This window comes from Drosophila simulans, chromosome X, assembly GCF_016746395.2.
Source record: "Drosophila simulans strain w501 chromosome X, Prin_Dsim_3.1, whole genome shotgun sequence".
Classification (NCBI taxonomy): Eukaryota; Metazoa; Arthropoda; class Insecta; order Diptera; family Drosophilidae; genus Drosophila; species Drosophila simulans.
Window position 1 is genome coordinate 371,309 of NC_052525.2, and position 26,803 is coordinate 398,111.

The following is a 26,803-nucleotide window of genomic DNA, read 5'->3' on the forward strand; positions in this document are numbered from 1 at the left end:
GATAAGAAACTGCGTAAGGCCTAATATAGAGAACTCTGAGTTACAGAAGTTGAATTGTATGACCCAGTTGGGCTGTTGCCTCCGCCACTGTTGTCGTCCGAGCCAGGATCAAGGTCATCTGGCGATAGCCGCCTTATCGCCCATCCAGTGGCTCTCACTTTACTCATACAGCAACTACAATGTCCGCCGATCCCAGCTGAACTGTCGCTCAAGCTTTATCAGGGGGTCCAGAACCCAATAGATAGTTGCTTCGTGCTCATTGTCGTTGTGTCGCCGCCGTTTTTGTCTCATCCATTCCGGCATCGCAGTCGTGGATTTTACAGCATTGCGAGCAGATCCAATCTAAGAGATCCTAGATCACATGCAAAATGTGGTGGAGCCGTAAATTTGTCTCAAGGTCTCTCCGCCTCCACCGGCTCAAGAGCACCAGAAGCACTGCGCCCAGGAAACCGGAGCAATCTCTAGGCATCATTGGAGTGCCCTTCGCAAAGGGGCAGGGCAAGCAGGGCGTGGAACTGGCGCCAGATCTTCTCCGGCAGAGCAGTCTGCGTCAGGTGCTTCAGAGCAGTCATGGTGAGTCAGCTACCTCCCTTCAGCTTTCGAACTTACGAAAGGGTTTGACTACGGAAAAGCGATTGCTGGTTTTTGAAAATCTGGTTTTAGAAAAGCCACATTTTGATACAAGTTGGATAGTATTGATTTGGGGAATAAATAATCGATAAACGCTCTTGTGCAGTAGAAGCGAACAACTGGTCAATTGCAGAATATTTCCTTCATAATTAAAACAACCATTTCAGTTTGGAGCTTATATATGTTTTTATTGACCAGATGACCTGGTGATACGGGACTACGGAAATCTGCAGTACGCCGTAGACGAGCCCCTTCTCCAGCAGCAGCGTGTGCACTATCACCACATCAGAAACTACGCGGACTTCATGGCCTGCAATCGGGCACTGATTGAACAGGTGAAACTCATGCTCGTGGAAAACACGCAGTTTTTGGCCATTGGTGGGGATCATGCGATCGGCTTCGGTGAGTGCCCAATCTCGATCCCACGTCCAATGATAGAATCCATAACGGAATCGCGTTGCAGGATCCGTGGCCGGGCACCTGCAACATACGCCGAATTTGTCCCTGGTGTGGATCGACGCACATGCGGACATCAATCTGCATAGCACCTCGCAGTCGGGCAACATCCATGGGATGCCCGTATCATTTCTGTTGGAGCAGCTCCGTAACACCTGGCAGCACGCTGGCCTCCAGGAAATCGCGCCCAACTGGTAAGTGTACGAATAATGCGCTTTTTACACTGGATTTGAATGTCTGAGTCCGATTTTCCTCAACAAAATGTCTCGTGAGTCAAAGGTGAGGGCAAAAACATTATTTATCAATGCCTCAGATCAAACTTGGTATTAGAACTACATCATGTTTGAGTGAGTTTACCCGAAAACAACAATACACAACGCAGCGCAAAAAGTACATTATTCAGAGATCGTCTTACGGCTAGACAAGTCGCACTTAAGTCTCTCGGTCATAGTGTCATTTATTCCATTGTATTGTACTTAATATATATATATTTTGTTTTTGGGTGGTGGTTTGCTGAAGGGGGGTTCTTGGCGGGGGGTTTGTTCGCCTTATCACAGTTGCCTTAACGTACTATGACTTATTTCGCTTTATTGACTCTGCTTTGACTCCTGTTTTTCGATTTTTCTCTGGTTTCATTTTTATTTTTTGTGCTTGCCTCAGTCTTTGCGTGTAGTTGCTATCAACCTTTAATTTGCTTATTTATTTAGATTATTCAATTTACACATTGCTTTTTGCCTTGGGCAGTTCGGTTTTTCTTTCGGTTTTGGAAAGTCAGTCGAAAGGGTGTTTCAAATGTCAACTGAAGAAAGATTAAATCAGAGATCACAATGTAAATAAGGAAGCTGCGGGGTATCCCGGAAATTAAACAAAGATTTCAGCTCTACGTTTTCACGATGTAAAATCGTATCTATATAGCGCTCTATAACTAGACATTACATATAAGACCACGGGGTGGGGGGTTGGCGTGGTCGGAGCCTTTGCTGTTCGGCTTATTGGCATTGGGATAAAACTTAAATTCTTCTTGGCTCGAACTCAAAATGTACAACAAAGGTTTATTACTAGGAATATTCATTCCTATACGAGTATGTATATATGACAAATCACAAATAATCACATTGTACGGACGAATGACTGGCACAAGATGAAAACCGAAATAAGAATGAAAATCGAAATCAGATTTATTTACATCAGTCGGAGATTCCTAATTAACTCAAGAAATATATTAATTTGCTTACTCAATCGAGTATAACTCCAAATAATATTTCTTACACAGGATAAATACATTCACGCGTACTACGATTGTATTTGAAAAATATTAAATCCTTTAAATAATACCGATCAATATATCTTATGTTGAATGTTTAAAAAAATAAAGGGCATCTGGATCTATGTAAAAAAAAGTTTTGACTCAACGTTAGCAAGGTTTTATAAGTTCGCTGTATATTTGTCTGACTACCCTAAATACTGATAAGGAGTGATTGTGAAGACGGTGGATTGTGCTTGGCTGGTTAAAAATTAAATCTATTTACTAGAAAAAGCCTTTAAGTTCCAATTCCTTGAAATTCAAAATATTCTGTTGCTCGCTTAGATTTTGTTATGGAAAATACAATCCGAAACGTAAGTGATTCCTGTATGTGTACGTGTGTGTACGAGGAATACAAATCATGTATGTGCATCGATTGGGGGGAGTTCCGGGATTTGGAATAAAGGACTGGGATCTGTGGACATCTGTGGTTTATGCTTCAAATAAGTACAGTTAATATTAAGTGTTAATCAATCAATATATATACACAATCATTATCGCTTTAACCAAGTAATCAATTAATTCAATTGAAATTCAACTTGAAGAAATGTGTTTGAAAATGTTTTTTGGTTGTTTCTTTTTTCATAAATTCAATTCAAAATCGAACGAACAACAATAACACACACCTGGAAATAAATCAAGAGAAAGAAATAAATTAGAAAATTCTTTATAAATTATTATACTTTTTGCTGCTGGATATGCATGTGTTAGCTTTACTGTTTTTATTTTGCTACAAACAGATCAATAAAACGAGAATGAAAACATTTAGAGAAATCATCAGTTTTGCTGCCAAATGTTTATTAGGAAAAAATGTGTGCCAAAATTAGTTGAGATTGGCGATAGACTTATTCCGATCTTCGATGCGCTATCTTCTCCGATTACTTACCGAAAATCACACGAAACAAAAATAGTAAGTGAGGATACGTACAATACAATGTTTAACAACGGCAACAACAAACTTAAAACCGGAACTCCGGAAACCAAAATCGGCTACATATCGATCGGTAATATATGTGTATGTATGCCCTTAAACATATCCATTAATAAATATTAATATATTTATAAATACATGTGTATACTTGCATACATATGCACAACAGAAGGAACGGAACAAAAGGGGAACAACTTAAATACCAAAATCGGATCAGTTCGTCTTCCTTATAAGGCAATGCCATATCATCATCATCATAGTTTTATCTTCCTTCTCAGCTGGCTCAATACACTGGGAGCAAAAAAGCGTACGTGAAAATACTCTGAGCGAAATCATAAGAGCAAACAAAGGGCATACTCTTTTCGAGAGAGAACACACAACAAACTTAGGCATATTTGGGAATTGGGTGTGTAATGTGGGTGTGTGTTAGTATGACATACACTGTACAAAATATAGTTGGTAGAAAGGAACCGTAAATCAACCAAAACCTGTCTGAGATGAAAATGTGATTAAAATTGAAGACGCAAAGAACACCCAACCTATAGTATACCAAAGACAATCTCAAAATTTGAACTCAATTATAACTTTGAAAGAATATCCAAAATAGTCTGAACTTAAACTGAAATAAACCAATAGACGAACTTAATCTTGAAAAAAAAGTTTGGTGTGTCTGATATGTACTATATAGAGAGAAATACATATATATGCAAAAAGCAAGAAAAACTCATAATCGTATATTTTTAAATACATTTATAATATTAATATCTTTTTCTCATTTGCTTGTATTCGTTTTTTTAGTGTTTTCCATTTTGAAATATCATTTGAAATTTGATAAATATTATTAATTAATTAATCGATATAAATATGTTAATAAAATAAATTAAATAGTTTCCTCTTTCCCGCCGTCGACGTCGTCATTATTTTAATCATAATAATATATAGAAAGGTATATTTATATACTTGTTAATGATTGGTAAAGGTATCCTTTGTGTTTCGTTAATGCTATCGCTAAGCATCTCCAGTTCTCTGCCCATCGAAATGATAGATAAACTGTGCTCTAAGAATTACAAAAATTACACAGAATTAAGCAATACAGAAATGCGGGACAAAATCATACACAGAAATTGTTGCAATATATCCCCACAAATATATAAATTAAGGGAGAGGTGACCGTACTTCCTCCGCTAAACTAAACTATGAGATTCATTTATCATAAGCGCTAAACATAATGGCATTACACAAATTAAAAGTATTCTTGTTTGCACACAAATAATATCGCAACTGGCAGAGTCTACACCAAGCAACAAAAACTGGAATGCATGTCTTTGGGCTGTTTTTACACGGGGGATACCCCTTAGATCGTGGAGTTACGAGGACTAAGCCAAACACGACTGGGAATGTCTGGGGATGTCTTTTTAGCTGAGATCAACGGATTCCGATGGCACCTCTTGTTAGATGGGCCTTGACTAGATCGATTCCTTCATCTTCATGTGACTGACTGTCAGAGGATTTGAGGTTTTTAAAATAGAGAGAGAGAGAGATAGAGAAAGATAGACAGATAGGGAAATAAATATAGGATTCGGGAAAGAAGTGGTTGTTAATCGGAAATCGTACAGTTTTAAAAACAAACAAAACCAAAAAATAACAAATAAAAATGATGCTAAAATTTTCGTCAAGATTTCTTTTTATTGAAAGAAAATTTTTCTTGGGTTTTTTTTTTACTTTTTTTGGTGCGGAAATCAAAGAAAATCATAAGAGTAAACATGTTCGTTGCGAAATTAGACAAAAAGCAAAATACACAAACCAAAAAAAAAAAAAAATAGGTCATACTAAATAATAATAATCAAAATATAAATATTCATTCGATAGGATTCACAGGAGTTTGCAGTAACATACGCACAGATCGTATATAGCTATAATATCAACTAAATAGCTGTGTTGTGTTATTGTTGCTGTGACAATTCAAGTAGGTTTAGCATAAAATCATAATTTTAAACTAAAGCTGAAACACAAAAAGGTTTCTGGTAAAACAAAATCGAAATGAAGAACGAAATAATACAACGTACAAAATTAAATATAAAAACCGCACATTAGAGTAAAAAGAGACATATTAAGAAAAGGGGAGAATGGGAGGAGAGAGAGTTTGGAAGTTATAGATTTTATAATAGACTTCTGTAGCTCGTTCTATCTCTCTCTCTCTCTCTATCTCTCTCTATCTACCTTCCTGGGTCTCTGTTCTTGTGTTGTGTGTATAATTAGACTAATTCTTTATCATATCATTATCTTCTTGTTTCTTGTAGCTTTGTTCAAATCAAGGGAATATATAATTCAAATTGAATTAAATAAAATTACGTAATTATAAAGTACAATAAATAATCTTTTTTGTTTCGTTTTCGTTTGTTTTCTTGGCTCTTTGCTTACTTAATAGGTAAATTGGTAAAGAAAAAATATGAGATATTAATATGTATATGCATGTGATACATATACAATTGCGCTTAAAAAATAATTGTTGTATATATTTTCTTAAATTTTTGTTCTTGTTGCTGAGCTTGCATTTCTTTCTTGTTTTGCGGTGTATAGAATAATCATACAATTATGTTACATAAGATCAAATATTTCATTTCTCGTTTTCCTCGCCTAATGAAATTATAATTTGAGATACTTGAAAATTTGTTGCTGTGTTTTGCCTTCAGTTGCATTTTAAAACTATTGCACAATAATTATAATTAATACAATTACTTTGATCATCAGTGACAAAAAAATAAGTATACATATATATGTATGCAAATAAGGATTCATTAATTAAATTAAATTAAGAATTGTGTCTGTGTTGCGTGTAAAAATATGTGATGACAGAAATACGAACTAAACAAAATCAAGTACATTCCTGGCTTCCACAAGATTTTATTCTGTTCTCCTGTCCCACAGTGTGTTCTTAAGTGGGTATGTTATATAAATAAACTAGTTGATTGTGTATAATGTATTGCATTTTCATCTGGAAATCTCCTTTGACGCTTTCCGTTCGCCTTGCTTCTCTTTTGCTTAAAGGTTTCAAGTGGGTAAATCTTTGGAAAGGGAAGAGCAGGCGGCTTCTATCAATCATTCAATCATTTTATTAGCTAGGAATTGCCATAGTTCTTTTGGTTTTGATCTACTTTTCCTCCCTATATGCGGCTGCCTCATTATAATAATATTCTTGTTTTCCATCTTCTGACTAGAGTTCTTGTTGCGAATTTTGTTCAAACAAAAAATATTTTTTACCCTATAATTATAAAAAAAATATATATATATATATGGTAATATACATACGTCTGATTACACATAGCGCTAGGTGACGTAATAATAATAAAAGTAAAATAAATTCCTATTTTTCTTTTTGGATTCTGTTCAATGTTTGTTCAAACTTAGGTCAAGAATTTATGCTATTTGGAGAGTGAACTCAAAAAGGGTTGGGTCGGGTTTCCTAAGGTGAACTCTATAAAGAAATCAAACACAAATCATTTGTATAAATATGCATGGTTGGGTCTGACTGGTTTTATGGGCTGGATGCAAAAGCTTATTATTAAATTCAATTCGTGTACAAAGCAAACAAAGAAATCAAACAAAACCAAATTCAAATACGGAATATATAGTCAAGAATCGAAATTATATATGCTGATGTTTGTGTGTGTGTGCTGTGTCTTGCTCTCTCGCTTCAACTATCCATAGAAGCAACGAAATATACATAAGTTCAACTGATAATGTAACGCAAAAGATCCACAAAAGTTGTAGGTTTGGACACGGGTTTGTAGGGTCTTATATAAGAAGGATTCGGATTAATCCTTGTCAATACGTAGCCGGTTTCATTGCCCTTTAGCACCTCACTTAGCTAGAAAAACCTCTTTGCTATACTTTTGTTTGCATCCTTCGTGAATATTTTCCTATTCACTTGTTTTCTTTTCATTTTTTTTGTTATATAAAAAATGGTTGCTGCTGCTCTACTGTTTGGTTTTTAGTAATTTTTTGTGCTACGCTTGGTTTTATAACGCTAAAATTGTTTTGGTTTAGCAAGTGTTTTTTTTTGTTTGTTTATGCTTACTTGCTCCTTGAACTATACATTATATAAAGTATATAAGGTGTGCCTACGCCAGCATGCGTCGTTACATAGCGGACTATATATCTGCAGGCACCTGTGTGCACACGCGCACATTTGCTGTATCAATATTCACTAACAATTATTTACTTTAGTAAAACATTTTAAATTTGCGCATAAATTATTGTATTACTTTTGTTTTCACGTCGCTAGCTTTCTGTCAATCATTCTTTATGGTTTCTATGTTTTTCTTCAGTTTTCACTGAGTTTGGTTGTGCTTATAGGACATGAGTTTGGCTTGATTCAATCGGAATTCGTTTCGTTTTCTTAGTGTAGAAAACAAATACAAAACATAAAAAAAACACTTTAAATTTCTATATTTAGTTGTATATCTAGGCAGACATAGAATTATCGCATATACATATGGATATACATATATTTTTAGAATTATTAAACGTGCTCGTTTATTAAGTATGTAGTTTTTATGTTTATGTTTCTTGTAATACTGTAGCAGCCTCCATGTTATGCATATATATCTATTATATGCGCGATCCTCCTAATTGTCCCTCAAATACTTTTTATCCTGCGCTTTTTGATCAAGCCAAACTGGTGTCCTGTAAGCACCGTATATGTATAAAGTGTAGACACTGAATTCCTCTATTTTCTTAATTCTGCTTTGGGTTTAGTATCAAGATTCAAAGTTTTTATGGTAGAAAAAGTTAAAGTGTAACAAACAGATTTGTTGTTTTGCTTTCTTTTGTTTGGAAGATTTCATTGCTGCGTTTTACTTAAAGTTAATAAATTTTTAAAATTTCTCATTTTCTTTTTTTGCTAATAAAGTTAAATTTGTTTTCGTTTTGTGTGTTTTGTGTTTGTTTGGTTGATTTCTTTGTTTTGCTTTGTGACTAGCTTGCTTGACTGTGCCAACCTTTGACCTTTCACAGCTGCCACTGCCACAGTGTGTTTTCATTTTGCAATATTATTTCTTAAAATCTCATTGTTCATTCTCAACCCCCTACCTTATTCGCTTCTCCCGATCTTATAACTTCTTCTGCTCGCTTCGTTTAGTTAATGTTTTTTACTTAAATGCTAAACAAGAAGAATTTTTCTATTGCAACGCTTCTGGCCGGCGGTTTTGGGGAGGATTGTGGGAGGAGATTTGTGTTTTTTGGGGGGGATTTCCGCCGTTTCGTTGTCGTTTAGTGGAAAGAGTATTTTCTCCTGCCTGCTAATTTCTTGTTTTTTCTTGTGTGTTGTACACATACTGTTTTGTTGCGCTTAGTTACCGTTATACCATGCATATTTATATATGTGTGTTGTGTGGTCAGGTTGTTTAGATTCAAGATAATGGGTTGTGGATGCTGGTGCTCCCGCTGCGTCTTTTTCCACTTCCATTTGGGCCGCTCTACTTGGCTTTGTTGGTCTTGAAGCTGACCTGCAGCACCCGATTGCCCATGGTGTAGCCGTTGAGCGCCCGAATGGCCATAGCCGCCTCATCGTAGTTGGTCATCGAAACAAAGCCGTAGCCCTTGCACTGATTCGTTGTGGGATCCTTTACAATCTTTACCGATTGCACAGCTCCAAATGGGCCAAACAGCTGCCACAGCGCAGCCTCCTCCGTTTCCGGCGCCAAGTTGTAGATGAAAATGGGATACGCTCCGCCAGGCCCACTGGCCAGCGTTGTGGCCGCCGCCGCCGCCGCTCCCAATCCATTGGGCAGCATTACGTCCAGCATGTCGCCGGCCATTGGTGAAAACCGGGCCAGGCCCTTGTTAACTGGCGTGTGCATGGCGCCCCCGATGCGTCGCACCAGTTGCGGATTGAGGAAAGCGGGCAGCTGCGGCTGAATGATCTTACTGGTGCTGCCGGGCGTATTGGAGAACTTTACCACTATCGGGTCTGTGCAGCTGGATGGTGTAGTGCCGTTCAAGGCAATGATAGCCCTTGTGGCCTCCTCCCGCTTATCGAATCGAATAAAGCCTACGCCCTTCGTCTGCGTATCGTTGCCGGCGTTCTGCAGAATGCGTGATGTGATTATGGCTCCGAATGGTGCGAAGATGGCCTCCAGTTCCTGCTGGGTCATGGTCTTCGGCAGCCCCGACACATAAAGGTTGGCGCCTTTAATGGCATCGGACGACGGGCGTGCAAACGACACCTTTATGGTCTTGTTCTGCAGTCGCAGGCCGTTTAGAACATTAACAGCCTGCTCGGCATCTTGCGGCCGGACATAGTTAACAAAGCCGTAGCCCAGACTTTGGCCCTTGCTGGGCGCCTGCGGATTGAGTGGATCGATGTAGACCTGCGACTTGTCGCGTATCAGCTTCACCGACTCAATCTCGCCGACGCTGGAAAAGAGCGAACGGATCTCGTCTTCGGTCATCGTTTGCGGCAAGTAGTTGACAATGAGATTTGTGCGCGTCTCCGTGCTGCCGTTGCTGCCATTTTGCGATCCCGATCCTGCATTGCCATTCGTATTGGGCTGCGCCTGCTGCGGCTGGGGCACCACAGCCTGTTGGACCGCCGCCTGTTGCACCACCGCCGCCGCTTGCTGTTGTTGCTGCTGCACTACAGCCTGTTGGGCCACGACAGCCTGCTGCTGCTGTTGGAGCTGCTGGGTCACTGCGGCAGCGGCCGCGGCCACCGCTTGCTGTGTCTGCTGCTGCTGCACCTGCAGGATTGCCTGCTGCACCTGTTGCTGCTGCAGCTGGGCGGCGGCCGCCACGGCGGCTGCATTCTGTACGGGAGCGGCGGCCGCGTTTGTTGCCGCCACTGCTGCGGCTGCCGCTGCACTCTGCATTAGCTGTGCCTGTGTGTCCACTCCGCCGCCAGCTCCGGTATTTGCCATGATAAAGTCCACTGAGTGATGGGTGAGAGGATCGGGCAGAGTCGAGAAGTTTATTGTTGGTTGTCACGACCAACGCAGGGGTGGGCGCATGGAAAGAATAGTTAAATGTCAAGATTAAAACATTTGCAAGATGTGTTAGTAGTTTTTTGTATTATTATGGGTTTTAGTAATTATAATGGGCTAATGGATTATCAATCAGCTAGGGTTTGATAGGTAAATTTGTTGGATTATTCTAAAGATGTTTTTAAATTTATATTTCTTTACTTACATCTGCCCAGGGCGCAATTATTTAAATCGTATATTTTCTAGCTAATTCGTGAACAGACAAGTAAAATATTTGTTAAAATGCTTGCGAGGGCGGACTGTATAACATAATATATGCCTACACCTTTAATTGATTAATTAATAAATACGAAAATGCTTTAAGGCGTGAGGATACGGAAAAATGTGACCCGGGACTTGGACAATTAAAGGATATTACAGCATAAATATGCTGTTATCCTTACCAGACTCTTTAGTTTTCCGAACTCTTATTTAATAGACATTAGAGGCAGAGGTTATCCTGGGACCGCACAATTCATCAATTCTCAAATCTTAAATCATACGCTAAATTATAATTCTGTGGATTTAAAAAACATGGATGAACCGTTGCTGAGTATGTATGTTATTCCTTTGTTTAGGAAATAAAGGTTGGTCAAAGAAGCTTTGCTCACAAGCGCCGCCCAGCGCCCCACTTTCTCATCCGGCCGCTCTCTCTGTCTCTATTTAGTCCTCTCTCCCCACACCCGCGCACTAGAAATCAAAGCTCTGCAGACACGAAAACACACACTGTGAAGCAAACACACCTTCGGCACTGAAGAACTAAACTTTTCTGAATTTACGCTTCTGCTGTGTCGGCGCGATTAGCGAGCTTTTGTTTTGTGATTCGTTCTTAATTAATCCGTTCACTAGTTTTAAGTTCATGTGATATGTGTACTGTAGGTGTAGGAAGTGGAGGTAGTGGAGCGAACGCGAGACCAGATCCGCTGCGTCACAGGAACAGGATGCTTCTGGGGCGAGCGCAGGATTTCTGGCACGGCTGTGCGTTGTAGCCGCTCTTGCGTCCCCTCCTCTCCTTTCGGCAAATTGTTACACCGCTCTCTCCATAAGAGTTTGTGGCGCTGTGCACCCCGCCCAGTTACGTAATGCGGAGAAAAGAGGGTTGAGGGGTCAGGACATGCGAGAAAGCAGCCCGCACCCCTTGAGAATGCATCAAAACACCATAAATGAGCAATAGACGGTAGACCCACCCTTAGCCAAACAAGTTGTAATACTTCGCTTGGCGAAACGAAGCAAAACGAAACGTAGAACGGAAGTTTCTCTAAATGTACGAGCGCAATTTGCCACCAATAAGGGTTAAAAGCACGGCATTGCCACCCCCTAAGCCGGCTCCGCCATTTACATGGCACCTTGGTAAGGGGTGTGGACAGCAGAAACAGAGGCTTAGGCAGAGGGGGCGGCCAGAGAGGCTGCGCAAGAGAGACAGAGGATGCTGCTCGGAACGAAACCAGGGAATGTGTCGGTTCACTGAACTAAGTGCGATAGAGAGAGGAGGCTGTCACGAAAAGCGATCGCTGTGGAAATGGTAGCAATTTGATTTGCATATGGCCACTACAGTGGGTCTCGATAGTGCACAGTATGTTTCAGCTTCAGTTAACGCATTCGACACTCCCAAAGCCGTGCTAAAAACTACATAGCTGATTTGGACTGGTTAGCTGAGACTGGAAAGTTTTTAGTTGCTACTGCTTTTACTTTTGTGGATGCTTTTTCTAGAGTTTTGAGCTATTTTAATATCCTCTATTCTCATACATATGCAGGTATACCCATTGTAAAATGCAATAAGCGAAACGACTCGCACCTTTTTCAGAGGCGCTTACGGAAGAGTCAAAAGGTCACGCGCACGCACGTCGTCGTCCCGTACTACCCACTTTCGCCATGGCAAGCCAATTAAAGTCGGGTACCGATAACCCGAACGGCAAGAAAGAGCTACTTGTTTAGACATAGACATGTGTACAGGGACACACACATATATCAAATATAGCTAAGCTCTTATGATTTAAATTAATTTTATTTTAAAAATATTCCGCATTAGGGGTTTGACTGTGTTGCCTTGACACGACACCGCACCCTTCAAAAGTTTTCTCTCTTTCGTCCTGCGATCTCGTCAGCTCGGCCCGTCGTCAATACTCACTTGTTTCAGTTTAGAGAGCGAGTATGTGTGTTGTTGGTTTTGGGGAGCTGGTTGTTGTTGTTGTTTGGCTGGGCAAACAAAGCGAACTAATTGCTAAGTTCTCTCTGCAATCTGAAATCCTTGCGCGCGCGCTCTCACGGCGCTCCTCCTTGCTCTCTGCTTCGATTTTCTCCCACACTCTCTTCGGTTGTCCAGGACTTTGGTGTTTGTTGTAATGTAATCGTTTTTAATAAATAAACGCTGGCGTCGCCGTCGCTGACGTCTGATGTGGACAAAAACAAAAATAAAACAAAACTATAAGCGGTAAATTCGATGTGTTTGGTGGTTGTAGTTTTAGCTGTTTGGTTTAGTAGGGGTGTTGTTTGTGTTGGCGGGCCTGTGTGTGTGCGTGCGATTGTTATCGCCAATCGATATTATCGATTTTTTCCGATCCAAAGCATTGATTTCATATTTCACAAGCGATACAAAAAATATATCTGCGTGCAGATACGCATACATATTGCGTAGCGAGAATACTTTGAGATTTTGGTACAATTCTACTGTGGAGAGCTTATTTGGGCGTGTAGCAACAGCTCTTTACCTGTACTGATTTAGATATGTATGTCGTTGTTGGGAGGTGGGCGGAGGGGACTTAGACTTTGTATGGCTGATATTGTTTTTACAGGCACATATGTACACATAATAAATAAATGCGTGTGTATATAGGTATCTACCTATTTCGAGCTCTCTCCCACACAAACATAAATACGCACACTGGGGAAAAAACTCATTGTTGTTCTTGTTTTTGGACAAAAACTCCTTTCCTGTGGTGAATCGCGGAATCCTCGAAATTGAATATTGCTACTACTACATGGGTCTGATTCATGCACGCGTGCATTTGCATTTATGGCAACCGGCGTTTTGTTGACTGCAAGTACTCTCTGCCACCCACACACACTCGCCCACCCTCTCGCTCAAAAAATGTCTACTTCTAACGGTTAGTTGGTCGTGTTCCTCCGTTTGTTGTTGCGTACAATGCTCCTTGCACATGAAATCATAAAATCGATATGCTAGCTGCGCCCTCTTCGGAACTGGCTCTCGCTCTAACACTCAGCGCTCTTCTCTCCCGCACACGCAAGCACACACACACACATACACACACAGATTTAAATTTGAGCAGCAAGTATTTACAGATACACAGCTCACAGAGGCGTAGATCTGAACACATCTACTATCTCCGCACTGGCCGCCCCCTCTCACTATGACCAACTGCCGCCCATCTCTCCGCTGCTCTCTTTGGGAGGTTCGCTTTTTCCTCCATCGAATTGCATATTGTTGTTTTGCCTATTAATATTCGTTTGAATGTATACAACTTACACACATCACACACCCACTAGCAAAAAAATAGATATAGGTACATATGGATATATGCAGACACGCGGATTATAAGTGAGTAAATTGCACAATTATGCAGCGCGACGCGATCATTAGCAAAAAAAAAGTACTCAGTTTCAAAGTTGTTGATTGATATTGTTATCATTGCCTTTCATTCAGTTGCACAAATCGTGGATATCCTGGGGATATTCTTACATTTCGCTTGGTGTGAGATGAGATTCGGCCAATGGCTGTTGTCAGCTTCCAGTTGTAGTTACTTCGGATGGAGTCAACTCAACGGTTATTGTCATGCACTACTTAAAAAAAATCAATTGCGGAAAGAGCACACAAGCACGATATTTGGTATTCGATTAGGATTTTCCTTGCTTTTATTTCCTTTTCCTGTGGCAGGAGCGTTTAAACCGCGGCGCACGATGGTTGGCGTGGAAATGAAATAATGAAATGCGAAATTGAGGCATTGACGGTTTCGGTTTCCATTTCCACATAGAGCAACCTCTCATTCTCATAGTTGCCTCTCGAGCAGCTCTCTCGGGGTTGCAATGGTGTTCGGAGCGAGAGTGGAAGGTAGAGAGCGAAAGAGTGGCGACATGGGCGTATCTGCGCGCCGTGATAGGGGGAGTATTCCGGACACTTCGGCTCTAATATATAGCCATCTAACACATAGCTCCAAACCTTACCTTAAGCTTTGTTTCTATAAATACCACGTAGAAGTGATAAAAGTTTTGTCTAATAAGAAACGAGTCAAGAATCACTGCAAACTGGAATATTCCTAAGAACCCCCTTTGATACACCCCTGGCGTTCGGCTGCTCTCTCAGTGGTTTATGCTGTATTCAAAGTTTTTCATGCTTTTTGATACAAATTCAACCGATCAGCAATGCTTTTGTTTTATAACACGCAAAAACAGATCCCAAAAAATAAAGGTAAAGCTTAGTTAAGAGATGCGTAGTGCAGTACATGGGATTTGAGTGGTAATGCAGTGGCGGCCTAAGCTACACTGAGAGACAAAATGGAAGCCAAGAGATAGATTGGGAGAGAGCCAAGCTCTCTTGTCCAGTTAAGCAACTTGAATCCACTGGAGCAGCCTTAACTTACTTTGTAAAACTAACAAACTCAGCTAGAACCCATAGATTTCATAGTTTAACCAATGTATGCCTCATATGTACATATTTTGCGAAATCATCTATGCTGCGATTTCGAATATGTTGCGGCCCATTGGGCCTATATAGCAGGAGCAATTGGAAATCATTGCAAAATGTTGGCTCTTTCCGACGAGGTCGTCAACCGTTTTATGATGCATGCCAACATTATCCTTACAAATCAGTCGCGTTGTAAGGGCTGTTTTGGGTTTATGGTTCCGTTTCCGTTATTATTCTTTTTGCACTATCAACCACCAACGCCAAAGGTTAGGGTGGTTTCTCCGGGCAGCATTGCTCGTACACCCCCTACGAACCGAAAGCCAGAAGCAAGGACCCGGGGCCCAGGACCCATATCCACGAGCCGGTTTAGTTTCGAAGTAATGCAATTCTGGCGTTTTCAATATTTCCCTTCGTTTCGATTCGCTTCGGTTGTGTGCTTCATTGCTCCTGTATTCGATATTCGCCACTAGACACGCCACATAGTATGGTACATATATGTATGTAGGTACATATGTGTATGTATGCACATACTGTATGCCATATATCGCCATATATATGTAGCCACCCTCGGACTCCCCCAATCCTTGTAAACTTCCTGTTTCATGTGCTGATTTTTTCTTCGCCTCTTCCAGTCGGACGCTCTGTTCCAGTTTACAGAACGATGTGTGAGGTACAGTGAAATCGTGTTGTGTGCAACTTTTTTGCGAGAAGAATTTGGTTCGGTTTTTAGTTGGGCATTTCCTTAGGGTTTATGTCGTGCGATGTTACGAGGACATAATGCACATAGAAAATTTTATCAGATTTCATTGTATGTTTTATGTACGCTGCACTGCACTTCGGGAATTGTAACGCAACTTTGGGCCGGGGGTGGTTTTTGATGTCCTTTCAAAGGGTGGTGCGCTGCTAGTGGCAACGGAAATGGGGTGGAGTGGCGCTATTGCTGCCCTCAAAAGATATGCGGATTCAGATTCAGACAGATCGACGTCGCAGAGTGTTTGGTTAGCATACAAATATGCAAATGCGATGCTTGAGTGGGGGTAAAATTAAGAAATTGGCCAATTTAAATTAAGGGAATCGTTTGTTCATAATGATTCACAGATACATAACTCCTTATAGACAGTCCTATTGGATCCATAATGGTATTTCAATTGGCGCAGTTGACGTGCTGTCCCCGTTTCATTCTGTCCACCCCAAAAATAGGCAATACGCTGTTTTAGTAATTTTTGAGAAAAGGAAGTAGTACAATGAGACTCGAAATCGAAAGGGTTGGGTCACCTAATCCGTTTTAGCCACGCCAGAAACAAAACAAAAACAGCAAATGGCCTGCGTTACAACAAAGCGGGATTAAAAAGCAGGCACAACACGAGGTTACAACAAAGCTGGAAAGTGCCTGGGGAGGGAAAGGGAGGGTCTGGTCTTTTCCCGGCTCAAATGAGAGGGACTCCGAAAAAGCCACCCTTAGCGTTTTAAAATCGTGGCGGAAAAACGAACCAACCCAAATATTTGTTATGCTGCACCGAAAGCTAGGAGCCATAGGAACCTGAAACGTGCAATCGAACTTCTCGATGTATTTTCGGCTTCCAAAGTAAAGCTATAATGGCTAGGATACATATTCTTGTTGACTGAGGCGGATCTTCCAGACCCATACCCTAAGCCAGCGTTCCATGCATTCACCCGTTTCTCTTGAGAGGAGTTTGAATAAAACGCCTACGGCGCTTTTAACTTTCCATGTACCAATGCCCAAATGGTCATGATCCCATCATGGATCCGGATTGGGCAGACGGAATCCAAATGAATCCGATCTGCAGCCGGCGGCAGATGCAGTTCCCCCCGAATCTAATCGTAATAATCATAACATTACCATAAGACATTGGGTTCGTAGACCAGGAGCAAAGAACGATCGATGCAGGAATTGAAAGCAGGCGACGGATGCAGGCACATTATAACGAAGCATATGAACGTAGGATCGGAGGACATTCGACACTGAATCGTGGCATGTGTTTCCACTCTCCCTCCATGCCGCTGGCGGCATTGTTTTCCGTTGTCTGCCATGTTTTTGTTGCCGTTTTTCTGTGTTCCCTGCTCAGACAATTTCACATTTGAGCAGTGCAGAAAGCCTGCTCTCCTTCTCAATGCTATTCGGTTGCAGTCCTTAGGGTTGCGATCGTGCCACAGGCCCACCACCTGGCCTACTAATCAGGGAGACGCATGCCGAGTGGTAGTGGATCGTAAGTCAGCTAGAAGTTTTCAAACATTGGCTTAATCCCTGAGAATTTAAAATGATAAACAAATATTTTACATATTTTATGTTAGGCCAAAATGGTCTTCAGTTTGACTAAACAAAATAGGGAACAAACTGATACTGATATTTTTAAGTATGGGGTCTAAAATGATCCTGACAATAGTAAAAGGATCGAGCGCCTCAAGGATCATTGAGCACTCCAGCGAACTCGCACTTTAAGGGCTTCCCCTGTTTCTCCTCTCTTTACTTTTCAGTTCAGTGATCCCACGACTATTTGCTTACGTGTCAGCTGCTTGCAGCCCACCCGATCCTCGAACTATCTCTATTCTGTATAGGAAAAGTCTCAAAGACTTCCATCACGCATTCCAGTAGCTGGCAAATATGTTTTCCATGCTTTTTCTGATCTACCTCCGTTCTGCTTGCCATTTCAGCTTGCCCAAGGATCAGCTGGTTTACATCGGACTCCGGGACATTGACCCCTACGAGGCTTTCATCCTAAACAAAGTCGGAATACGCTACTATGCAATGGATGTGAGTGCACTGAGCGAAAAGCCGCTTATCATCAACTCAATTTTATTTAAACACATAACATTATCACAAGACATTCGGAACGAAATTTTGCGATGGAGGCATTGCGTATTTAGGTCCTTGCTCTACCATAGCACATTACTAAGTTTGGTCCAAACTAGAAAATATTTTTTTGCTGTGTAGAAACTAGAGAAAGGCATCTGCACCTAGGTAGAGAGCATGTGCCGTCCGTTTCCCAAATTGCATTTCACTTCGTTGCATTCCAGTTTGGTTTCTCGGCCCTACCAACCCGATCCGAACCGATCCCTTCGCTCGCCGCCAGTTGTAAACACTTTAAAATTCCGGTTTCTTCCCCTATTCCTGTTTTAAAGCAGGACTGGCGAGCGAATTACATAGAGATCACTCGTCCTGCGTCCACCGATGTAAGCTCGGCATTTATAGGGGTTGTCGCAGACCCTACTATTACCCCCTGTAAAAGGACTTCCGATCCGACGCGATCCCGAATACGAAAAGGAAAATAAGAAACGGTGGTGGTGACTCACACAAAATTACGTGCCTAGCCACATCCGCATCCTTGTCAGAACGGCTCGTTGCCCATTATTTATGGCTCGTGCAAAATCGACATTTGTTGAAAAATGGTTTAATGCCATCGCTCCCGATTTGGCTTTGCCCAAGCTGCAAATTTATTATCAATCATTAATTCAATCGGAATTGGAATATGTTACAGCAGATATGCGAAAATGAGACGGAAAAGTGGGTCGGGCCATCGCTGGTATTGTACAGTCGCGATAAGGAAGAATAAGTCCAACTTTTTGCTTTGAGAGCAGTGAGGGACATTCTGAAAATGATTTTGAGCATGCCATACGAAATTCTTCCGCCCTTCCCTACCCAACTCCCTTTAATTGTCCCGTCCTTCAACAGACCATCGACCGGGTGGGCGTGCCCAAGATTATCGAGATGACGCTGGACGCCCTTAATCCGCAGAACAAGATCCACGTCAGCTTTGACATCGACGCCTTGGACAGCAATGTGGCGCCTAGCACGGGCACCGCGGTACGCGGTGGCCTCACGCTCCGCGAGGGAATCAGCATCGTGGAGGCACTCCGGGACACTGAGCGGGTGCAGGGCGTCGATCTGGTGGAGATCAACCCAAAGCTAGGCAGCGAGCGCGACGTGCGCACCACTGTGGAGTCCGGCCTGGAGATACTGAAGAGCATGTTCGGTTACCGGCGTTCCGGGCGCTGGAGCAACATCGATACTGGAATCCTTGGCAGCGATTAAAGAACGCAGCACCCCCGGTTTTGAACTTATTCATATTTATGTACAGAATTCGTGACATATTATTTTGTGCTTTTTTTTTCGTATCTTAATGAGAGAATACAATATTTGCGTAAAAAAGTTGGATTAGTAGTTTGCAGACTGAGATTCCCTGTTGCACAGAAAAGCCGGCTAAAGGCCGGCTTTGAGCTTTGGCGGCGTCGTGGGCAAATAGGCCGAGATGTCCACGCTGGCCATCAGGTTGGCTGTGTGCAGAAGATCGTTGACAGGCGGAGCTGTCCCGGCCTTTGCGGAATGCGAGGATAGAGAAGCAGCATCCGGAGCAGCAGCCTTGGCTCTGGTCAATCGGTTGTACAAAACCGGGGCGAAGGTGCGGAGCAGACGGCTTCTAATCCCCAGAAGCAGGGCATTAATCGCCCCCGAGATGACAATGATTCCTGATATAATTGAGCACAGGCGGATGGCAAAGGTTACTAGGTGATCGCGATCGTTACGCACCATAATTTTCAGAGCCGACCAGTCGTACTTAAAGTAAATGCCAGGGGAGCCGTACGAATTGCGCTCGGAATCTATCCACAGATTAAAATAATTAATTATTGTCAATTAATATAATCTCTTTGCCCTTCTCACCTAGTTTTCGCACGTTTTCGGTGACGGCATACTGAAAAGCGTTTATGGTGGTGAATGTCTGGTGGATCTCTGTGGGCACAACCTTCAGGAAGTATTGTACTGTGGTAGCCTCCTCGTGAATGACAATCTCGTCGCCCTCCAATGGCTGGACAATCCTTCCCGAGTACTGTCCAAAGCTGAGCCGGTTAATGCGATGCGTAAAGTTCGCAGGCATGCGCCGCAGTTCGATCATCCAGTGGTCCTCGAAGAGTCCCACAACGGGCTGAGCTCCCCCCACGAGGTGGAGCACACCGGCCACTTTGTTGATTCCCAATGTTCCGTGCAGACGACACGCATCGAATTTGCTCTCCGGCTGAACGTTGTGCTGGCCATGCAGGTCCACAGACAGGGGCAACGCTCCTGGCGGCGGGGCAGCATGCGTCTTCGAGGCACTCTCCCGCGCCGGATGGGGATCCCGCATTATGTCCTTGAACAGCACATCGGCCACCGAGTGAAACTCCTCTCGCAGGTAGTGGTTCTGAATCTGGATGGCCTGAAACTGCAGCCGGTCGTGTTCGGACATCTCCCACCAGACGCCCTCCCGCTGCAGAGTCCCATAGGCGAACACGTCCTGCTGCGTCTCGTCCATGAGATCTACGCCGGACAGTGAGGCGCAGGGCATGGCCACAGTGATGTCGACGTGCATCTGCACCTGCTCGTCCAGGGCGATGTCCGGCTCGAACTGGTAAACAATTTCCGTCTCGTGCCAGTAGTAGTGCAGTTCCGTGTAAACCAGGTAAACGATCAACAGGCGGCTCAACAGGGATACTGTGGTGTGGATAGAGTGGGATTATCCTGGCAGTACCAAGTGCTCTGCAATACTTACGGGTGCCTCCGATTTCCGACGTCTCCGTGTACTTCTCTGGCACCTTCTTGAACGCGTCCAAGTTTTTAGCGAACTCCAAGAGATTGCTTTTGTCGCCGCGGTAACGCAACGTGGCCGTCATCTTGGCGGAGGGAGGAGTTGGTATGGGAATTAGGGTCTAGTGCTACACGCTCGATGGTTTAAAGTTCCTGCAAGCTCGATTTCAGATTCATTGCCACGTACGTTGCAGTTTACCGTGCACTGCCACGCCAGCCGGCTAAGTGCGTTGCGCAATTAGGCGGAATGTGCGTTGGTGTAGGTGTGTGGCTCCGGGTCTGTACCAGGCCCTGTTCCTAGGTATACGCTTTCCTGAGGCCTAGCAAGTAGGCGGCGGCGTAAATAAACAAATGTAAGAAATCTAATTTGTAGCCGGTGAGTAGATCAGCTGTGCGTCACAGAGTTGCCAGTCGCAGGGGAGGAAAAAGTTACCATGTTAAATAATGTCGAAAGTGGTGTGCAACTTGGCTAGCCAAGCAATAATCACCCGGTGATGTGGATAGGAGGAAATTGGATGGTTGGTGGTGGGAAACTTGGATCTGTTCAGATCTCACAATGGAATTGCGACGCCATCTAGTGGTTTGGTTTCGCCATTAGAAAAAGTATATAAACTCTTGAATCCATCTAGGAAAACAAGTTTGAATTAAGTTTAGAGGTTTTATAAAAACTCGTGCATTGGACTGCCTTTTGAAGACAGTGGCCTGTGCGAAGTTTCCTTCGGAGTTTCCACCTAGCGGTGGGAATGTAAACTAACTAACAAACACTCCGCTAGAAGTGAGCGAGACACTGTTGGTTCGCCCGCGGAACCAGTCCTCCCTAGTCACTTTTTTCTCGCTTGTGCCGCCAATACCACTACCACTGGAAGTACCACCGATGCAGCCCGGACAGCCAAAAGCGTTGTCACCCCCGCGGAAAGCGGAAGGCCAGTTGTTCGATTCGCCCTTAATATCGATCCCGGGCACGCGCTCTGCACTCTGCGCCCGAGTTCGACTTTCGCAGTTCGCACTTTCGGACGTGAACTCGCAGGATTGCAGGCAACGAGACCACTCGCAGTCGTTTGTGAGCGTTCGCAGCGCCAGGTATAGCGTACAGCCAGAGCTCCAAAAACTCAGCGCTTCAGGGGCTTCTTCGGCCACCCCATCTGACTGCTCCTCGACAGCCGGGGAAGGCCAGGGGCTGCTGGCCAGTGGCTCTTGTCGTTCTCCCGCTCGGGCGGAAAGGTTGGGGGCCGAGAAGCCACGAGCAAAAAACCAGAGACACACATTGAGAGACCGTCAAATCATTTAACCAAAACAAGCTGAATACTTTTTTTTGCTGTTCAAGTGCGAGTGCTAAAATAGAAACCCAACAACAAAAACCATAGAGAAACATCCACAACAAAGTGATTCAAGTTCGAAAAGAAAAAGCGAAGCCGATGCCAATAGTGGATTTGTGATGCCAACTTAGCTGGGGGACAATAAGCAGCGCACCTGCGCAGAATCAGTGAGAAAGGGGCTGGGAAAGTGCGCAGAAGCCCGACGAAGACGTTCGAAGAGGGCGGGAAGGGGTTAGCGGGTGGGTGGATTTGCGTGGGAACTGCCAAGAGCAGGAGACATGGACAAGTGACATGGGACGTAGAACCCGACGACTGCAGCTGACAATTTTTCCAGGCGCAGAACAGCGGCCATAGCGCCACTCATATATTCCGTTTCGGGGAAGTACCATCTCTGGACCTCGAGAACCAGCGAGTGGGTACGAGAGGACAGATAACAGCGAGTTCTCTCGTAGCTTTGCCTTATTTTTCTTTTCTTCTTTTCCCCTTCAATTCCCTTCTCCGCCCCCGCCCATCGCGGACTCTCTTCTACTACGTTCCACAATCGAATACTACGGCCACTCACATACAAACACACGCACAGAGTTTTCAGAGTTGACATTTTCCGTGCATAGGTTTCTGGGCATCGGCGAAAGGAAAAGCGCTGCGCTGTGGGCAGCTAACTTGGGCACCGCAAATCGAACGAAATCGGAATACGAACCTAAGAGCGCAGAAATCAGAAAACAGAAATTATAACCCAGAACCCAGAAAGTTAAAGGCTGAAACGAAAGGCCACAATTCCGAATCGCTTGCTAATGAAATTCTTTTGTGTTTTCGATTTCTTGCTGCTGCTACCGTCGTCCGCCTGTGCAGCAAAGTGTTAAACGAAAAGCCAACAAAGCAAATACAATTAACCAGAACTGGAAGCACGTCCACAAAAGCAGCTAAGTGCAGACCAAACTTGGAGTTTTCCAGCCAGGAGACAGGAACAGAGCCAACCAGACAAGTAGCAAAGGAGCAGAAAAGAGTGCGAACAATGTGCGCCGCGCTGCGTCGTAATTTGTTGCTGAGGAGCCTCTGGGTCGTCCTGGCCATTGGCACCGCTCAGGTTCAGGTGAGTCACCGAATCCCCACCACACCACACCACACTACACCACACCACACGACATAACAACACACCACACTACAGCACACCACAACACACCACAGCACACCAGACCATTTCACTCCACTTTCGAAACAATACTCGATGGAACGAAGGAGTAAGCCGAAAGAGCCGAAACTCAGAACAGAAACACAAACCGAAACTGAAATTGACAGAGAACACTGCAAAACTGGCAAAACTGCACCCTAAAACATTGTTTCGTTTAATCGGGCTTTAATCGGGATGACAAATTGATTTAAAAAGGCAACTCGACGCAGACGAAGTCGAAGTTAGCCACGCATTCAAGCTGATGGAAGTCAAAACAATATTAATTCAGTCTCCGGGAAAGACAAGTGGTGCCTTCTGTAGGTCTCCAGCAATTAGGGACTTGTGTTGTTGCGCTATTGCCCCATCTGGCTTACAGACACATACCAAACTTATGTATAACTTGAGTACAGCTGACAAAATCGCAGTGTGGCTCTGTTCTTTCTGCATGCAACAGCAATACCAATCGCAATCACAGCCCACACACACAGGCACCCACACTCTCGTACACACTCCCGCACACACTCACGCACACGCACAGAGAGCCAGATACACAAGCACTTGAGCGGGTTTCTGTGTGCTGTGGTGGCCGTGGGCTAAGCAGCCCCGCAAAGTATGCTACGAAAAATGTGCCATCGCTTAGCAGCGGCAGTAAAGGCTCGAGGGCTTGAAGGCGGGAAAGGGTTGGGAATTGGAGATTGGGGATGTGGATGGTGTTTGGGGATGGGGGGGGGGGGGGGGGGGGGGGGGGGGGGGGGGGAAGGGCTGCCAAACTAACCAACACAAGGCGCGAGTGTGCGCAAGTATTGGCTTAATTGAACCGTTTTCTTGTCGCTGGCTACTGGCCAACTGAAAGCCGAAAACCGAAAACTTGAGGCTAGAGGGTAGCAGCAGCTAGCTTCGACTAGCAATTTGCTTGGAAATGTAGCGGAGGTGTTACCGAAACCAAACAGGGCGTGCAGACATTTTGATTTTGATTCGCTACCCGCAGCGACTGGCAATTATCGTAGAAATGGAGTGCGAGGCCGGGTTATGCGTCCTTCGGTTGGGGTTTCAATCCGGCTAAAAACTATCCGGCTCTGTCTGAGCATAATCCCCAAATTGGTCTGGGGCTGGACCTGCATTCACCAGGAATCCTCTTGTTCAGGTCCATTCATCCACTGGCATACATGCACGCACACACCTACCGACAAACCACAAAACGGAAGAAATGCGTTGCTAGGATATTGTTGGCTTAAGCTAAAGTGTTTTTAAATCATTTACAAACAGTTTTTGCCAGGCGACAGCTTCCGTTCTTTGGGGCCGACCCACAATCGCCGACGTGCCTGACCTTAACAGTTTTGCTTTACTTTCTTGTCTCTTAAATAAATCGCAGCAATTCTCCCTTGGCAACGCAGAGCGAACAGTCTTCTGTGGCGGAACAAAAACCTAATAAAATCCATATTCATGTGGAGACGGACCAATTGAAAGAGAAAAACCGAGGTGCAGCACCTCTAAGGACCCAGGAGCCAGGACTCCGGCCCAATCCCGGACAGGGGAGCAGTTAAGCTGCTTTATAGCGCACTGCACTTCTTTTATGTCTGCTTTGTATGCAGCCTGCAATTTGCTTTGCTCTCCATTGGTTCATTCACTCTCCACCCCTCTTACCCTTAATTCGGCAATTCATGCTAGACCGTCGCTGCCTGCAATTCATGGCAGGACTAGCCTGGGACCTGGTCAGCCACCCACCCACAGGTCCACCCTTCAGCTTCGTTGTTATCAGGGGCACGCATCGCCGACGTCATTTTTGTGGTGGTCGTTGATTACTTATGTCGCTTGCACCCACCATTCCCACCCTGCTTAGGACAACTACTGCGAAAGCGATTTAATACCTTTTGCTTCGTGTAACTTTAATATTGGATCATTTTTCTTTGTGAAAAATGCTAGCAGTTGGTTGCAAAATAGCCCACATTTTCAGTAAAAATTTTTCAAAGATCTAGTGGTTTCCTCCAAACTTGTAGTAATGCTTTACCAACTGGGGACTTTTTTTTATAAGAATTTCTGTTTGTGTACCCTGCCCTTCCCAGTTGCTCACCCGTTTTGTGGCTATCTTCTTTCTGCTCGTATTTTTTCTGCGCTTTTCCACTCTTTTTTTATAAGGACATGTCTGAATCATCCAGAAAACAAAACAGCAGGGAGGGATTTGCAGGACTGCAGGATGGCAGGACTGGCCCACAATATGCAATGTGCAATATGCCCGAGAATCTCCCCAAACACTCGATGCCAACGACGTGTCTCCCTCAAACCAGCCGCCCCTGGCAAACGGAACACGCAATCGTTGCTGCCAAACAGCCCATACAAAGTCCCTTTCTACAGAGGCCTGGGGCTTTCAAAGGGGGTGACAGGAGGGTGGAGGAGGGTGGCTGGGAGTCGTTGGCCATTTGATTGTCGGGTAGGAACTGCGAACCGTCGGCCAACTTTAGTTGCACACCCTTCTTTGGCACTCCCCCCAACTCCCCCCAATTTCACTGGAGTCAACTGAATTAGTCAGTTCGCTGCTTGCTGACTGATGGAAGGCAGCGGCGCAGTTCAGTTCTCCCCCCACATGAGTCACCCACTGGGAGTGGAATGATTCATTCGGGAATGCAATGCAGTCGCCGCAACGGAATTTCCCACAGCCGCAAAACTTTTCAGAAATTCCGGGCTTCGCTTCGAAAATGCATCCATCTACTACTCTTTTTAAATGCGGCATGCACAAGCAAAAGTGAAACATCAAGTATTTGAGTTTATCGTTTTGAAAACAAATGGCTCGCCAACTAGAAGGTGCAACATGTGCAGGCAGCACCTTATCGATAAGCTGGCCAAAGTGGATACTGTCTGCGCCTGTGTCCCACTTAAAGCGCTATTTCCTCAGATACCACACTCATTCCGTGGGAGTGCAGCAAAAGTATCAGCCTTCGGGGCTCGCCACATTGGGTTCAGTTGCAGAGACCGCAGTTCGTGATTGGGTTAAGTTTAGGATTCAATTGGGTTTGTAGCTGGTCAGCCATAGTAAGTCATTTGAACAGCCGCATCCTTTATCCACTGACTCGTCGGATCCGTACTGCCAGCCAGGGTGCCCAGTGTTCTGTGCCCAGTGCGACCCGATTCCATTGTCATTTGTCAGTCTAAGAGTTGTCCACGTCCTGTTCATCGTTCATTAGTTGTGGTATCGATGTCACACACATGTATGCTTTGCTGCAGGGATGGGGCGGTGGGTTGATACGTAAATGAGTGGTTGTAACTGTGCAGTGACCCCAACATCCCTGATATTCCCCGCCAGAGCCCTCCTTCTTTTTGTCGTCCTTCGCCACTCGCTTGGTTTTGTTTCGTTTCGTTTCTTTCCGTTTGGTTGCCTTGGCTTGGCTTGGTTCGGCTTTTATTTTGGCTCGGATCGAAGGTTTAGGTTTACGTAGTCGTGTTTCTGTTCGTTTCGTCCTGGCAGTAATAGTCCTCCCCCTTTAAGCACTAGCCCATTCCTGAATCCTGTTACAAAGCATTTACGCTTCAATGGTTTTTTTCGATTATGCATTTTGCTCATTTTCATTTCACCATTGACAAAGGCACTGTCCAAGCAGCTTGGCAGCTAAGCAACTAGGCAGCCAGGACTTTGGCTAATGTGTTCATTGTCTGAGGCCCAGTTGGTGTGTCAGAGTTGCAGGAATTAGGGTTAAGTGCTCCTGCCCAGCAGTGCTGTTCTGTGACTGCCTCTGGGGCTCTTAAAATCGCAGTTCACCTTCGAGTGGCA

The 26,803-nt window shown here is 44.0% G+C and overlaps 4 protein-coding genes across 21 annotated transcripts in view; 2 read left to right on the plus strand and 2 right to left on the minus strand.

The window, feature by feature from the left end:
- The first annotated feature begins 245 nt into the window (after positions 1-245).
- Positions 246-19,152, plus strand: LOC6724781 (arginase-1). 2 transcript variants are annotated; one of them, XM_002105787.4, is made up of 5 exons: positions 246-573; positions 829-1,032; positions 1,094-1,280; positions 17,652-17,751; positions 18,670-19,152. In XM_002105787.4, exons 1-5 carry the CDS (start codon positions 369-371, stop codon positions 19,027-19,029), a joined length of 1,056 nt encoding a protein of 351 aa, XP_002105823.1. In that variant the 5' UTR covers positions 246-368; the 3' UTR covers positions 19,030-19,152. The 2 variants fall into 2 exon arrangements, with proteins under 2 accessions (XP_002105823.1, XP_044779461.1); XM_044923526.1 differs by lacking the exons at positions 246-573; positions 829-1,032; positions 1,094-1,280 and adding an exon at positions 15,123-15,355.
- Positions 1,526-14,308, minus strand: LOC27206375 (protein elav). 5 transcript variants are annotated; one of them, XM_016173184.3, is made up of 3 exons: positions 14,037-14,308; positions 12,468-12,729; positions 1,526-10,248 (listed from the first exon to the last, which is right to left on the minus strand). In XM_016173184.3, coding segments are annotated over exons 2-3 (1,452 nt in total). In that variant the 5' UTR covers positions 12,469-12,729; positions 14,037-14,308; the 3' UTR covers positions 1,526-8,797. The 5 variants fall into 5 exon arrangements, with proteins under 5 accessions (XP_016037541.1, XP_016037540.1, XP_016037543.1 ...); XM_016173183.3 differs by having other exon boundaries at positions 1,526-10,307; XM_016173186.3 differs by lacking the exon at positions 12,468-12,729.
- On the minus strand, positions 19,048-21,004 carry LOC6724783 (endoplasmic reticulum-Golgi intermediate compartment protein 2). Its single transcript, XM_002105789.4, has 3 exons — positions 20,522-21,004; positions 19,657-20,463; positions 19,048-19,595 (listed from the first exon to the last, which is right to left on the minus strand). Exons 1-3 carry the CDS (start codon positions 20,640-20,642, stop codon positions 19,198-19,200), a joined length of 1,326 nt encoding a protein of 441 aa, XP_002105825.1. The 5' UTR covers positions 20,643-21,004; the 3' UTR covers positions 19,048-19,197.
- A 411-nt stretch (positions 21,005-21,415) lies between these two features.
- Positions 21,416-26,803, plus strand: part of LOC6724785 (amyloid-beta-like protein) — a 40,933-nt gene continuing 35,545 nt past the window's right edge. For all 13 annotated transcript variants that reach the window (XM_016173252.3, XM_016173260.3, XM_016173254.3 and 10 more), the window contains exons 1-2: positions 21,416-21,636; positions 22,722-22,962. In XM_016173252.3, the coding sequence (XP_016037545.2) occupies positions 21,431-21,636; positions 22,722-22,962 (447 nt within the window). In that variant the 5' untranslated portion in view covers positions 21,416-21,430. The remainder of the gene's footprint in view (positions 21,637-22,721; positions 22,963-26,803) is intronic.